Below are 15,958 nucleotides of genomic sequence, written 5' to 3'. Positions count from 1 at the left end.
TACTTTTTCTCCGTTTTGCATTGTAAGATGTATTGTGTGAGTGTGAAGGAGTTCGTTTGTAGTGTGTATGTTCTCCAACTCTATTTTCCTATTTTTAAGCATTCAGTTCTTCATTTCGTTGTTGATGGCCCAACGAATTCGTTCATTGATGTGTTGATGGCCCAACGGCACTAATAAGTTTTCGCGAACTTATTTAAATACTGATTAAGAAGCAAGCAGGCCAGTAGTATTAAAAAGGTATAGAGAGTGGTATCACTTTAGAGATGATGCGACAATACAAATCCGTTTACCTGTTGCCATGCCGGGTGTAATATTATCTTTTGAATGTACAGAAAAGCTAAATATCGCAAGAGAAAATATCACTTTTATCTCATCAACGAAGCTCAAGCTTTATTTAACATTTTGCATCAGTAAACTATTCAATTATCTTATCCCTTACTGTGCATATAACCTTAACCAGCATGATGAATTATACCATTAAGTTTGGTTTCCGATCAAACGGGGTTTGTACTGTAGCTCGTTTTTGGTGACAATCTCTATGATGTTTTCTTTAATCCGAATATTTTCCAACCAGTCATTTAAAATGTTCAGAGTTCCATTTTCAGAATGGAATCGTCATTTTCAGGATGGGACTCGTCTATATTCGGACCCTGCATACAGTGTCTCTAATTGCGGCGACTTACAGGACTCTGATAGTACAGAATTATAATTTATCCGAAACAATTAACCTCAAACCTTGTGTTTTTCCTGCTGATCGGAGCAACCACATTTTTTCATCATATGTTCGCGTTGTGTGTGTGTGTGTGTGTGTGTGTGTATGTGCGTGTGTAATTTATTTATATTTATATTTTTTGTATATGTATATGGGTGTGTTTATATTTGGTTTGATACTTCCTTTCACATGGTTTTACCACCAACTGAACTTATCTGTATCTTTTGCCTTCGTTTCTTTTAGTGGGATCTTCAAAATCAACTTATGCAACAGCAGGTGTCCACACAACAGCAATCGCAGCCGCCCCCTCAACAACAGCAGCAGCTACCACCGCCGGGTGGCCAACAGCCACAAACTGGCCAACAGTCAGGACACAGTCGCAACATGATGCATCCCAATCAGGGAGCCAACCAGCTAATGAGTAGCGGTTCTAACACGAGCGGTGGTGGTTCAGGCATTGGTTGCGGTGGCAACGGTGGCGCTAGCAACAGTGGAAATGGCAGCGTTCGGCCACCCCCTCAAGTGCAGGGACCGGGACCGTCGGGAACGCAGCGCTATCCATCTCCAATTCAACGACCCACGAACTACTCGCAGGCACCCGTTCTACAGCATCAACAGCGTTCAAATCGGCAAACAGCAGGCCATGGTCAGCAAGGCAACGTTCAACAACCAGGTGCAAACATGGGCCAAGGAATGAACAACACAAACAAACACTACTATGGGGGTAATCGGGGTTGAATGCACTAATGTTGTCACGTTTGAGCGTAGTTAAAGTATATCCAACAGTAACATCGGCGATACAAGTGGAAAAGTATTTCAACATGAACCTATCATCTTCACAGAGTTTTTGCACACTTGTATGTTCAATATATATGTTCCATTTCTGACCTTGCTTGAGAATGACCCTCACCCCATTTCCATTACGCGTTGCAATCTCATGTATTTGAATTATGTATCGTTCTACAAATTCTCAGATGTTGAAACATTTGAAGACATGCCTTCTTTAATAATGAGTCGTGAGAATTTTTTCAGGCGCAGCAATACATTGCATAAGATTGCTCGGCCACTTGTGAACGGAACATCAATGCAGATGCAGAATGGAAATGTCCCATTATTCCCTATAAAACTTATGATTGTTGCTGCATGTCATACCATAATGTGTGTATATAGTAGTGGTAAGTTTGGTCAAACTGAACTTCACTTTAAACTTGCAAATATAACACAAGTGGAAGATATGGACATTAACTGAAAAATAGGGATGATGATGAACAAACGTATCTGCCGATGGGTCATTTGTTGAACACAGTTGAGCGTTGGTAAGGCCTATAACATAACAACAACATATAATTAAAAAGGCCATGTGGGACCGGGCCCCTTGCCCTTTGTTGTGTTTGTTCGATGTTGGACGCTAGTAATGATGCCCATTCTAGACTGAAACACTGAGAACATAAGCATAAAATAAAGTATAATCAGGTAAAATGTAATAACATGGAGTGAACACTTTAATGTACTGTGCATGAATATAGCTGGAACGGTCCGCTTCTTTTTTCATGCGTCGGATAACTAATATTGTCAAAACGCTTTGAGTGATTTACATTTCCATTTACATTTGTTGATATTGATGTTGCGTAATATCACTTATTCAAGTGATCACAATGTCAAGGCATTATGTTAAGGGGAGCATCGTTTCTCCTGGATCAACATGAAAATTTGTGGATTTTTGCAAGAATCACATCATACTAATAGGCATTGAATTTAGAAATCGATCATGTTAGGACACCGATGGCTCATAGAACCAAACGATGTGTCCTGATGTGGGTGGAAAAGTAAAGCGATACTGATTAAACCGACAAAGTTCATCAATAAATTTAACCGTTATATTGCTATAGAATAAAGTACATGAAAATTCAACTCTTATTTAAGAATAATAAAATGAACTGAGGCATGAGATAGTAAACACACTGTTGAGTACGCCTAAATGCTATTAATAGTAAACTAGCTCTGTGGAGATATTTATAAAAGATTACAACCTTAAGTTACAATTTAAAGCATCATAAACAGTAACCATTAGTAAAAAACGGCGAAATTAGACTAATGAAAATGATCACTAGTATTCTACACATAAAACTGGTACAGGTGGTAGCGGTAAAGCAAGCAAACAACTACTCATCTATTGATACTAGGGACATTTGATTGGGCATTGATTGAAGCATGTATGGTTGCTTGTGTGAGTGTGTATGTGTGCGTGTGTTTGTGGTTGTGTATGTGTAACCATTCAATGCTGCCAGTTACTTTTGAAGCGAGTAGAACTGACCCCCATTAGACCGGATGGATCAAATCGGATAAAACTGGATGTGTTTCGTGATGTAAAGCAAGCTAACAAACATGTTTCGGGAGCTGGAAAGTAACTCACAATTTCATAAACTTTCAAACGAACAATGCACATGCATGTTACAATAACAATTATTACTAAGTTGCAAATGGAATGCATACACTGTACGAAAAGGTAAATAGAATAAAAGGACGTATATGCCCAGCTTATATGCAATTGCTCCGGTTGACCACAGAACTTAAATGCGTGCAAATTCCGAAACGGTATTCAGTAACATATTCTAGCCAATACGCACAGATAAAAATGATAAGTCGTGGAGTGATCTATAAGGAACATGAATAGAAGAAAACGTTAGATATTGGAAAAGTCAGCATGTCTGGTGTGGTTTTTCCATTTAGAAGGTGCAGTTGACTTTAGGCAACAGAAAGCAGTAAATTATAGAGAATCGATCATCAGTCGATCTACGAATCATTTATTCTTCGTCTGTAACTAAACTGACAAAGCGGTGAAAATAAAGCAGTGTTGCAAATATCCACACCATCTCGAAAGACAGTAGTACAGTCATATTAGCAACCAGAATGCTCGAAACTTGCTCTGAACGCCACTCTTCGGCTCCACCAAAACGGGACTGTTGAAGAAAACGCAACGCGTTCAGAACCTTTCGTTTTTCTTTTTTATGAAATTTTTTTTTCCGACATTCTTAAGAAAGATTTTTTAATGGAGAAGATGAAAATGAACTGGGCTTATGGCAATGATTTCCACGTCGGCGGAAGGTAATTTGTGCAATTACTTATGAATTTTTCCCTCTTCTTTATTGTATAATGTACTGTGCTATAGTAGTAGCATGTTTTCCTTTTTTGCTTTGCTTTTTTTGAGGCATTGATACAAGTAGCAAAGCAAAAAAGGAAAACATGCAACCGTATACGGATTCAGGCTTAAGAGAAAAACAAATTCTTAAGGAGTATGAGTTTCTAATATACTTATTTTTATCATTTATATTCACCCCAATAGATTTACATTTGGCTATTTAGAAAGTTATATTAGATTTATTTTTTCTAGTTTATAGAGCAACGAGGAAATTGATTTTCAAATTTGCATACACCAAAAGCACAATCTTCAAACGTGGGTATCCGTGCTTTATTTATACTCATGCGACCAACACCCATTATTTGATTTTGCAGTACAGTTGTTTCACACAAATCGTTAAATTTCAAACGATTTGTTAATTAGGTAAATGAAGCACAAAATAAATCTGCGTAAAATTGCAAACGATGTTCACTCGATGTACGAGGTGTAAAATGCAACGTTAAAATAGAGCAAATTGGTGGAACCCAGTTGTGTTTCTACCGAGTTTACTGCAGATATGTAAAACAGAGGATATTGAAAGCAAATGAGATTGAACAGTATGAATATCACATGTCGTATGAACCATGCCACACGCGGAGAAAAATAATAAAATTTAAGCAGTTCCGTAAGCATAATCGATTTTTAATCGAATAAAAAACATCGAACCAACCAAAATTTATAACAGTAAAAATTGGACGGATACATGAAACGATGATAAAAAAGGATTGTAGATATACAATGCTGTCTATAGAGTACCGTTTTACAAGGATACAAATAATAGGGCGATTAATGCTATGCGGATAAAGCGGTCACGGAAGACTTAAGGACCGTTCGAAGGCTTGAGGATATTATTGGAAAACACAAAACACCACAGGAATTTGACTTTTTCGTTCGCGCAATTTAATAGAGCAGTTTGAAAACTATTTAACTTTCAAGTATTTAAAATTTTGCTTCTTTATATACAGTTACTTCCAAATATGAAGGTACAGTGTCGATTTGCTCGTTTAACCCCAGTTCTCTTGGTCTATTTTCACCGTAGCCGCTAAATTCTAAAAGCATATAATAGAGGAACTTGTAATGCTTCAAATAAGCCTCGAACGAAATTTGTATTGGCCAAATTGGCTTAGTTTTAAGCCATTAACTGAAAAAACACCATATTGAGAAATCACAAAGTCATGGTACACGATGTTAACTATGATTAAAAAGGATATATTGACTGCCTTTTAATACTTCGTTTGGCCTCCTTTGGCATCAATAACGGCTTTCAAGCGACGAGGCATCGAAGCAACTAACTTGGTGGTGAATTCAGCTTCGATATTTTCCCAAACTCTAGCTATTTATGATTTAAGATCACTTTTACCCGTCGGGTGACTTTTTTGGACCCGGATTTTTACTTCACGACACAAATGATCGATAGGATTTAGATCCGGTGACTGTGGGGGCGTTTTCAGCAATTTGGGGACATTATACAGCAGCCATTAGGGGGTCCGCGACAGCCGAGCGGTAGCGCCGGTTAGAACATCGGGCCATGAGCGCCGGGGCTCACCACCTCGACGGCGTGGGTTCGAATCCCAACCGAGACCGGACCCTCCCCTGTACGAGAGGACTGACTATCCACGTACAATAGGGAAACAAGTCTCGTAAGCCCTTAACGGGCAGGCATGACCAAGAGGTCGTTACGCCAAGAAGAAGATACAGCAGCCATTCCCGCACCAAACCCGCAGTATGTTTGGGATCGTTATTCTGCTGGTAAAAGTAAACTGCTGGAAGTCGCTTTTTGTCATGTTTTCTTAATACGCTTCGGATAGTTTCAGCAGAAATTGTCCTAGAAATGGTGTCCGATATCTCTTCGGCTAATTTTGGAGCACTGGCGGTTGGTTCTTGCCGTACTTTTCGAACAATTAATCTATCATCGTTTGCTGTTAATATTCTTTTTCTCCCAGTTCGAGGCTTTGTTACAATATTCAAAAATATCTAATTTTCGACCCGCTAGCTTTATTGACAGCAATTCCTGACGCAATTTTATATAAGTGACCTCTCACTTCTACAGACCTTGTACAATTTTGATGGCCGGTATTTTTCTGCACAAGGTCTCTAGAAGTTAGAGGTCAAGAGATTTTTGCTGCACCGCCTATGTTTTGAATATTGCGTCAGAAATTGCTCTCAATAAACCTGTGGTCACAGCTTTCCGCAACCGCATGCGGTTGTGCTTTTGATCTGTCAAACGAGCACAGCTTTTTGCCAAAAATAATACTTTAATGTTTGAATATACCACTTATATGAGCATACAATCCCATTAAAGTCTACTAGGAACAATATTTACTGTTGACATATAAAAACGCAAGAGTCTGCGGCAAGAATCAAATTCGTTTGATTTTTTAGTACAGAAACCGCAAGGTCTTGCGTCTGCGGTGACAGTCCATGACAGCTCCTATCTCTCCCATGGGAAAAAACGCAACCGCATGCGGTTGCGCAAAGCTGTGACCAGGGGTTAAAGCTAGCGGGTGGAAATTTAGATATTTTTTAATATTGTAACAATTACTGCTTTGCATCCGTACAGTATCATCATTTAAAGAAGGTCAGTTTGTTGTTTATGCGGTAGTTTGACAGATTTTTCTATACCATGGTATGAGCAGGCCTCCCACTTCTCAAGACCTTGTGCCGCCATTAAAATTTGCGTCCCTCCAACAATCCGCGTCCGCATTTCAACAGTAGTCAAACGAGATTCAGTCATCATACTCGCGTTTCCACCGTTGATACTCGCGTTTCCACCGTTATAGCGCGCCATTGCACAGAAGTCAGGCGCGGTTCCACCCAAAATCGGGGTCCACAGTACAGCGCGACGTCCCGTCACAAAACGCGACGTCGCCTGACAGGCGGCTGAACTCCATACAAAAAAAAAAAAAAATGTCGCACAAATCGCGCTAGTGTAGAAACAGCGAAAAACGTGACGTCGCGCTAGCTCTTGTCAAATGTCAATTCGAAACGAAAACAAGCCGACAGCTGGACAAAACGTAAACAAACCGAAACACAAACGCGAACAAAATGAGCAATATTCTCCACGAAACATCGGATTTTTCGTTATACTACTTACTGCTAGCTTTCACAAATGTAATTCAGTTATGAAACTCCGTTTTAATTTATATTTTTACCAAAGTTTTTTCGGGTGCCGAAACGTAAACAAACTGCTCTTCAACAAGTAGGAGATGACGGAGAAATATTTACCTCCTACGGCGGGCCAAAATATCGTCGTTGTCTGTTTAAGTTTGTTTTCTCAGTGAATTTCAAATGTAGAAGCGCCAAACTCACTCAGGGTGCATAAAATACGTAGCTAAACAAATATCATGCATTACTACCTCAAAATTCAACAAAAAATTTTAGCTGAGTTTGCGCCCCAATGTGATACATATTTCCACATGCTCCCCTACCTCTGTTGCGCTTGGCTTGCGCGATTGTTCTGCCGAAACTGGGCAACTTTTGAAACGGGACGTCGCACTGTAGTGTGGACCCCGAGTAAGTGAAAACGGGTGTAAGTAGTACAATGAAAAATCCGATGTTTCTTGGAGAATATTGCTCGTTTTGTTCGCGTTTATGTTTCGGTTTATTAACTTCGTCTTCTTCTTCTTCTCTTCGGCGATTATTTACTCCAGTACGGCTATTAAATCCAGCTTCCTGGGCCTTCGGAAGCTAACCTGGAGACATAGACCTCTATTGGTTAAGGACCGGCTACTAAAGGCCATATGTCCTGATTTTCTGTGGTTCTTCTGATTTTCTGTAGGCGTCACATTTTGACTGCCACCATGCGGCCAGGAGCACTGCTAGCCAACCACGCTAGTGCGCAGACAAATTGTGGCTGTTCACCCGCCGTCACGAAAAGAATATTTCCTTCCGTTTGTCAGATCGCACGAAACTCGTGATCCGCTTGTTTAGGCAGCGCTCTGTGAACAGTCCAACAAACCAGACAAACACGACACTGGCTGGTATCGCGAACGGTTTCGATTTCGATCGATAGCATGAACCTGACGAAAAGTATTCATTTTTGGTTCATTTGCTTCATCGGAATGACAACGATCTATCTCGGGGTCCACACTACAGCGCGACGTTCCGTCACAAAACGCGACGTCGCCTGACAGGCGGCCGAACTCCATACAAAAAAAATGTCGCACAAATCGCGCTAGTGTAGAAACAGCGAAAAACGCGACGTCGCGCTGGCTCATGTCAAATGTCAATTCGAAACGAAAACAAACCGACAGCTGGACAAAACGTAAATAAACCGAATCACAAACGCGAACAAAACCAGCAATATTCTTCACGAAACATCGGATTTTTCGTTGTACTACTTATTTTTAGGCTTCACAAATGTAATTCAGTTATCAAACTCCGTTTTAATTGATATTTTTACCAAAGATTTTTCGGGTGCCGAAACGTAAACAAACTGCTCTTCAACAAGTAGGAGATGATGTGGAAATATATACTTCCTACGGCGGGTCAAAATATCGTCGTTGTCTGTTTAAGTTTGTTTTCTCAGTGAATTTCAAATGTGGAAGCGCCAAACTCACTCAGGGTGCATAAAATACGTAGCTAAACAAATATCATGCATTATTACCTCAAAATTCAATAAAAAATTTTAGCCGAGTTTGCGCCCCGATGTGATACATATTTCCACATACTCTCCTACCTCTGTCGCGCTTGGCTTGCGCGATTGTTCTGCCGAAACTGGGCTACTTTTGAAACGGGACGTCGCGCTGCAGTGTGGACCCCGAGTATCGCGATCGAAACGTAGAAGCAAACGATCTATAAATGTTCAAGCAGTCAACAGTTGTCGCGATTTCGATCGATAATTCCTATCGCGTACGCCTTTTCACGATCGAAATGATTTAGACAGGTCGAGACCTCTCGAGAGCGGTTGCGAAATCATTGGCAAACATATTTCCTGATTCACTAGGTATGTGAAACCAGACGTACAAAAAAGCGCGCGATTTTTTAAATATTTACAGCGGTAAACTCCAATGAAAAAAGTACAACAATATGAAACATCAGAAGCTTGATGATTTTCTGCCGTGTCTAGAACGCTCATTTCATTGACAATTTCCCATTTGACACTGATCGGTTACGCCCTCCGTGTCAAGTTACAGGGTGATGCTGATCGATAACCCAGTTGACGTTAGAACTTCAATTTTGTTATTGTTTTGAAAGAAGGTGCGATTTAGAAGGAACGTTGCCCCAGTTGTATGTTGGCCTGTCAAACCCTGTAAGTCATGCAGAATGTCCCCGAGGATGGTTTGGACCGATGCTGGGCGCATTTTGGTGCCGAATTTGAATAAACAGAGTTTTGTTGACTCTGACATTTTTCTTACAATCGATTTCATTCCGCAATTTTCTACGATATTTCACAAGGTTGATTGAATCGGCTTTAACATCGTTAATAGTACACGGCGAAGAAATCATATTTAATTATTAAATGACAAACTACACAAAACACAGCAACGTTGCGTACGCACGCGATACCATAAACGTAAACAACATCGATCTGACAGCTGCTCGACTATACGACTGCCCATAGTTTATCGATCGAAACAGAAACTCCGTTGCCGATAGCTATTTCGAGTAGATTTAGATTTCGATCGTCAAATTCTTTTGATCGAAATCGTGTCGATCGATTCGTTCGCGATACCACCCACTGTTCGAAGGGTGCTCTGCGAATTGTCGTGAAGAACTGTCACTCATCCAAGCACCAAGGTAGCAGAATACACAAGGTATAAGAGCCCCGCTACACGACCCGCAAACTCAAAAACTTTGCGGCGCAAAGAGGGGAACAACCGAAAAGTTTGCGTCAGAAACTTTTCAGCTTCGTGAGCTGAAAACTGCACCCGCGAAGTTTTTGGCAGCTAACCGCAAACTCAAATGCGCCAGAAGAAGAAGATGAAGAAGAAATAAATGTAAACATAACAAATCTCAAAAACAAAATAAACGAACATATGGTGATAAATTTACGTGTTTATTTTGCAGCTACAGTAATATTTTGTCATTTTATAGCTAGAATATCAATTATAAATTCGCTATAGATCAGGGGTTGGCAAAGTCCGGCCCACCAACTGATTTTATCCAAAAGTTTCAAAAAGTCTAATGATAAAGATTAAAATATTTTATCCTACCACTTTTTATGTAACTTGAGAACATCAAAATCTTCCTTCTTCATGCGAAGAAAGTTAATTATAGTTTCATTTGCTTGCTCTGCTACAGTATTGTCCAGCAAACGGTTGCCATCTTCTTGCCTACGCACAATACGCCTGTTGCGTTGCCTGTTGCGTTGTTGCAAGTTTTGGGTACTCAACTCGATGACCCGCGATAGGGTAGTTAGCCACACTTCACTCATCAACAGATTATCCATCTTTTACTTTTTGTGTGAATTGAAATAAGATCTTGTTTGCTTTGAAGGAAGATTTTTGAGTTAACTGAAAAATCAAAAATAAGAACCTCTTTGCGCCGCAAAGTTTTTGAGTTTGCGGCTCGTGTAGCGTGGCTCACAGAATTGGTACCGCAAAACGCGGCTACACAAACCGCAAAGATTTTGACGTAAACTTATACGGTTTTTGAGTTTGCGGTTGGAGTTTGCGGCTCGTGTAGCATGCCAGTAACTCGGGGTCCACACTGCAGCGCGACGTCCCGTTTCAAAAGTAGCCCAGTTTCGGCAGAACAATCGCGCAAGCCAAGCGCGACAGAGGTAGGAGAGTATGTAGAAAATTGTATCACATTGGGGCGCAAACTCGGCTAAAATTTTTTATTGAATTTTGAGGTAGTAATGCATGATATTTGTTTAGCTACGTATTTTATGCACCCAGAGTGAGTTTGGCGCTTCCACATTTGAAAAATCACTGAGAAAACAAACTTAAACAGACAACGACGATATTTTGACCCGCCGTAGGAAGTATATATTTCCACATCATCTCCTACTTGTTGAAGAGCAGTTTGTTTACGTTTCGGCACCCGAAAAAACTTTGGTAAAAATATAAATTAAAACGGAGTTTGATAACTGAATTACATTTGTGAAGCCTAAAAATAAGTAGTACAACGAAAAATCCGATGTTTCGTGAAGAATATTGCTCGTTTTGTTCGCGTTTGTGATTCGGTTTGTTTACGTTTTGTCCAGCTGTCGGTCGGAACTTTGTTTGTAGGGAAGCCCGAGTAACAAAAACACGCATGTTGCACTATCAAAAGAGTGCTTTTCATAGTATCATCAGAGTACTGATGGAACCCGTGAAATATGTAGGTTGCGTGACAAAAACGGCGTGACGCGATGTTTTTTATACAATGTGCGGTGTTTTAATGGAAGCGATGTTTTCAATATATTGTCATCACATACAAAGGAAAATTCCCGAGTCGTAATTTTATATTAAAAGAACATTTTTTATTCAAATATAATTAACCACTTTACAAACCGTTTGTTTCCTTGGAGCCGCAAGCTTGGGGCCGCAAAAATAACCCGGTTGACAGAAATTGACATTGTTGCTGGTACTATGCCCGGTTGACGAAAAATGTCAGCTCATCCTGGTTTTGGGTCCCCGCATCCAAAAATCTGTACTTCTCCCCCCCTCAACTCTATGATTAGAAATGAGAATGTGTGCGTTGGTCGTTTTGTTAGGGAGAGAGAGAGTGCGAATGCTTCCTATGCATATTCTATCCTTTGCAACCATGCAACGCTAAACTATCCCCAATATGCTTACTGCAGTAATCATGTGTCGTTATTAGCGTATACGCACGTACTAACGTACGAAACCTATTTGAGATATGTGAGTGTGTTCCTTGTTGGAGCAACTACAGCATCATGTATTTGCGCAGTCTGGTCGTAGCAATTTCAGAGTGCAGGCGCAAGTGCATTGAGCAGCAAGTGTTATTATTGTGCCATTAAAACTGTTTTAACTTACTAAAAGGTAAGTAAAAACTAATAAACTTATGAAAATGATGGAAATCTTGGTAATTTAAATCAGTATCATTCTAACTTTTTTTACTTTTAAGAATGAAAAGCAAAGCTAAAGAATGCGTCGAATGATGCATGAGGTGGATCGCATATTCTAATAAGAATTGGATCTTTCTGAGACGGCAAGTCCAATGCAGAGGCTGGATCTCTACACTGGTAAGTCAGAAAACAGCATGATCGCAAATATCCGAATAATAAACTTCCGATGACTTAATTCTCAAAAAGCAAATGTTTTGATTTCACCGCAGCATTCTGCGGGTAGAAGAAAATATCACATTCATAGAATATACCATACACACACACCTACACGCGAGCTAGCCTCACGCACACCACCAAGCAAACCAATGCTAATGTGTGCGGCAATACATGGGCGATCCGTCAAATTTTGACTTGCTGGGAGGTTGCTGGGACTCTTGCTGGAACTACATGACAGCAGCAGAAAATTTGAATTTCCGTCAACCGGGTGTAGTTCCAGCAAGAGTCCCAGCAACCTGCCATGGCTAATTAATTGTCAAAATAATATTTCATTTTTTCTTCGTCGCTTGGTAATTATGAGCAGTGTTTGAAGTGATGATTGATATAAAACTGAACACATTGATTCTATTTTGCGTAATATTTGGATCTGGTTCACTTATTTCGCTTTCAGTCACTTAAAAAAGTGTTTTTTAATTCTCCAATACACTTCTACGACTGAAAGTAATAGCCTTCTATCGAGCTATATATCCATGTTTTTGACATAATATTTTGTTTCTTTACATTATGAATCATGATGAATCATGGTATGAGAGATGTATAGCGATTGTTTTGGTTTTTCGCATTCGCAGTAATCAATAAACTACAGTGGCGTCTCGTGAGAAAATGAGATGGTTGTGCACCTTCAAAAAAAGTAATACCTTCTTAGATAAATCATATAATGTGGTTTATTATAACCAGACCGACACGACACACGACGACGAATTTGGTCAGGATGTTAGTATGAATATCTAGTTTGAGGAATCGTAAATGGTCTATTTAGTTCTGCAATCTTTAATTGCTACCAAATGAATCTACCTGAAAAACTAGTTTAACAGCTCGTCTACGATGTCCTACTCAATGTCGATGCACAAATTGACTGGTAATTTCACGCTAAATAGAACAATTGCATGAATAATCTTTCGAATGAAAGTATGTGCACCAGCAGTATTGCCCGTTCCAGCGTGCCGGCTTAGACATTTTTTAATTAGCTTTAAATTGTTAGCTATATTTGCGTGTTTGTTTCCTCGATTTTATTATAAAGTTTTTTTTTCTTCCAAATTTACTTCGTGAACGTCAATATCTACTCGATAAATATATCCGCGGTAAGTCAATGTCTGTGAATCAAATTCTTATTTGGCAAGCCAGACTCACCTCGGGTCCGGCCTGGGTACAATTTAATGTGCACAGGAAAGGTACCTATTCATTGACAATTTCACATGGACGCATTCAACACATGCACGAGAGAACTAATGTGTACATATACGATTGGCTAGTGCACCGCCAGAAGTGCCCACCCGTACACAAAACTGATCGACTTTCCAACTGGATTTTGACTCTTGCTTATAAGAAAACTAGCGCTTCTTGACCGTTCGTAATGAGAATGGTATTCTGAGACTATGGTTAAGAGAACTCTTCTTATTTGATTAAAGATGCTCGTGTGTGGCAGCGGTGCACCAGCAGAAGTGCCCAACGCGACGTAAAGCGTTAAGTAGATTTTGAACGCAACTATTACGGGTGTAAATTACAATACCATAAATAAACAAATAATTTTGTTGTTCATTTTATAAATTCATGACTGTGCAGTGCACAGGTTGCTCAGGTGGACGAGACGCCACTGATAAACTATAATTTTGACGAGCCGTACACAAAGAACATCATAGCGTTACGTTATCGATAGGTGGCTGTGCGAGCGATCGTTCTTACTCTCCCAACTGCTCAAGATAAAACAAGTGCAGTGCTAATTTTCAACATATTGATCGAGTATATACGCTGAAGCAAGAAGTTCAAGAACTTCCTGCGAAGTTTGATTTCGCTTGAGAAGCGCGAGAGAAAATCCCTTACTGCGTTTAACGCAGCAATTCATAGAAAATACTGACAGTTAAGAAAACTGATTTCATTGGTATTTAATATAACTCATTTTGTGAGTTTTTTCATCGTAGCCATGGCTAAGTTTTGAAATAAATCAATTTTCCGATTCAACCGCAGGGTTTTATGGTTTGAAAAGTTCAACGACATTTACCAAACCTACCCTGTTTAACACGCCTTGGTCCGAACCTGTCCGTGTTGCAGTGCCATCTGCAAGTATGGGTCCATCAGGGGTGGGCTGAGGAAATTCCTCCTGATGCATCGCTTCGTCGCGGTGTTTTGTTCGCGATGTTGTGCTATCGCTTGCAAGTACCCGAGTAACAAGAATATCCATGTTGCGCTATGAAAGGGGCGTTTTTCATGGTATCATCGGGCTCCTGATGGAACCTGCGAAATATGTAGGTTGCGTGACAAAAACGACGTGACGCGATGTTTTTTATACAATGCGCGGTGTTTTAATGGAGGCGATGTTTTCAATATTTTGTCATCATATACAAAGGAAAATTCCCGAGTCGTAATTTTATATTAAAAGAACATTTTTTATTGAAATATATTTATAAACCACGTTACAAACCGCTTATTCGCCAAGAGCCGCCTTTACTGCAAAAATCAGCCATCTCCGCACGTAACTTGCATTCCACCGCGTGAAGACACCGCGGTTGGGCTTCTGGTGCCGCTGTTGCTTGCGTTGAACTTTGGAAAAGAAAATGCATAAAAATTAGCACAGTTTTGGATTTTTTCTGATTTTCATGTATCTTAATAACGTTTACTTACCGAATATTAACGAAAACTGCCGCTATATTACTATTTTCTTCACATTTTTGGTGAACTGCAAATTCACTCTGCAAGCGGTGGCAAAATCAAAACAACTCTGCTGACAGCAGGCAAAACTGCCCAAGGCTCATAGAGCTGTAGGTTGGTTTACTTTGGCTTGTTGACATTTGGTTCAAATTCATAATTAATTGTCAAAATAATATTTTATTTTTTCTTCATTGCTTGGTAATTATGAGCAGTGTTTGAAGTGATGATTGATATAAAACTGAACACATTGATTCTATTTTGCGCAATATTTGGATCTGGTTCACTTATTTTGCTTTCAGTCACTTAAAAATGTTTTTTTTAATTCTCCACTACACTTCTACGACTGAAAGTAATAGCTCGATAGAAGATCCATGATTTTGATATAATATTTTATTTCTTTACATTATGAATCATGATGAATCATGGTATGAGAAATGTATAGCGATTGTTTTGGTTTTTCGCTTTCGCAGTAATCAATAAACAATATTTTTTCCAGCTGTATACAACGAACATCATAGCATTACGTTATCGATTGGTGGCTGTGCGAGCGATCGTTCTTACTCTCGCAACTGCTCAAGATAAAACAAGTGCAGTGCTAATTTTCAACCTATTGATCGAGTATATACGCTGAAGCAAGAAGTTCAAAAACTTCCTGCGAAGTTTGATGTCGCCTGAGAAGCGCGAGAGAAAGTCCCTTACTGCGTTTAACGCAGCAATACATAAAAAATACTGACAGTTAAAAAAATGGTTTTCATGGACATTTCATAAAACTCATTTTTTAAGTGCCTTCATCGTAGTCATGGTTAAGTTTTGATATGAATCAATTTTCCGATTCAACTTCAGGGTTTTTGTGGTTTGAAAAGTTTAACGACATTTACCAAACCTACCCTGTTTAATGCGCCTTGGTCCGAACCTGTCCGTGTTGCAGTGCCATCTGCAAGTATGGGTCCATCAGGGGTGGGATGAGGAAATTCCTCCTGATGCATCGCTTCGTCGCGGTGTTTTGTTCGCGATGTTGTGCTACCGCTTGCAAGTATAGACTCGCGGAGAGGAGCACTGGGGTAGCACTTTCATCGCCCGGGCGTTTTGTATGGAAAAAGTTGCACCTAAACCCGCCGTCGCGCAACTTTGTTTGTCGGGTACCCGACGAACAAAGTTGCGCGACGGCGAGTTTAGGAGCAACAATTTC

General features: G+C 39.9%; 1 protein-coding gene across 1 annotated transcript in view; it reads left to right on the top strand.

Moving 5' to 3' along the window:
• The window catches only part of LOC131265414 (hornerin-like), a 14,801-nt gene extending 11,206 nt beyond the window's left edge, over nucleotides 1-3,595 (top strand). The window contains exon 6 of the mRNA XM_058267674.1: nucleotides 956-3,595. Within this exon, the coding sequence (XP_058123657.1) occupies nucleotides 956-1,450 (495 nt within the window). The 3' untranslated portion in view covers nucleotides 1,451-3,595. The remainder of the gene's footprint in view (nucleotides 1-955) is intronic.
• The last annotated feature ends 12,363 nt before the right edge of the window (nucleotides 3,596-15,958 follow it).

The sequence above is a fragment of the Anopheles coustani genome, chromosome 2 (genome assembly GCF_943734705.1).
Source record: "Anopheles coustani chromosome 2, idAnoCousDA_361_x.2, whole genome shotgun sequence".
In the NCBI taxonomy this organism is placed as follows: Eukaryota; Metazoa; Arthropoda; class Insecta; order Diptera; family Culicidae; genus Anopheles; species Anopheles coustani.
Note: the sequence above shows the minus strand (reverse complement) of the source record. Positions and strands in the feature narration are given on the sequence as shown.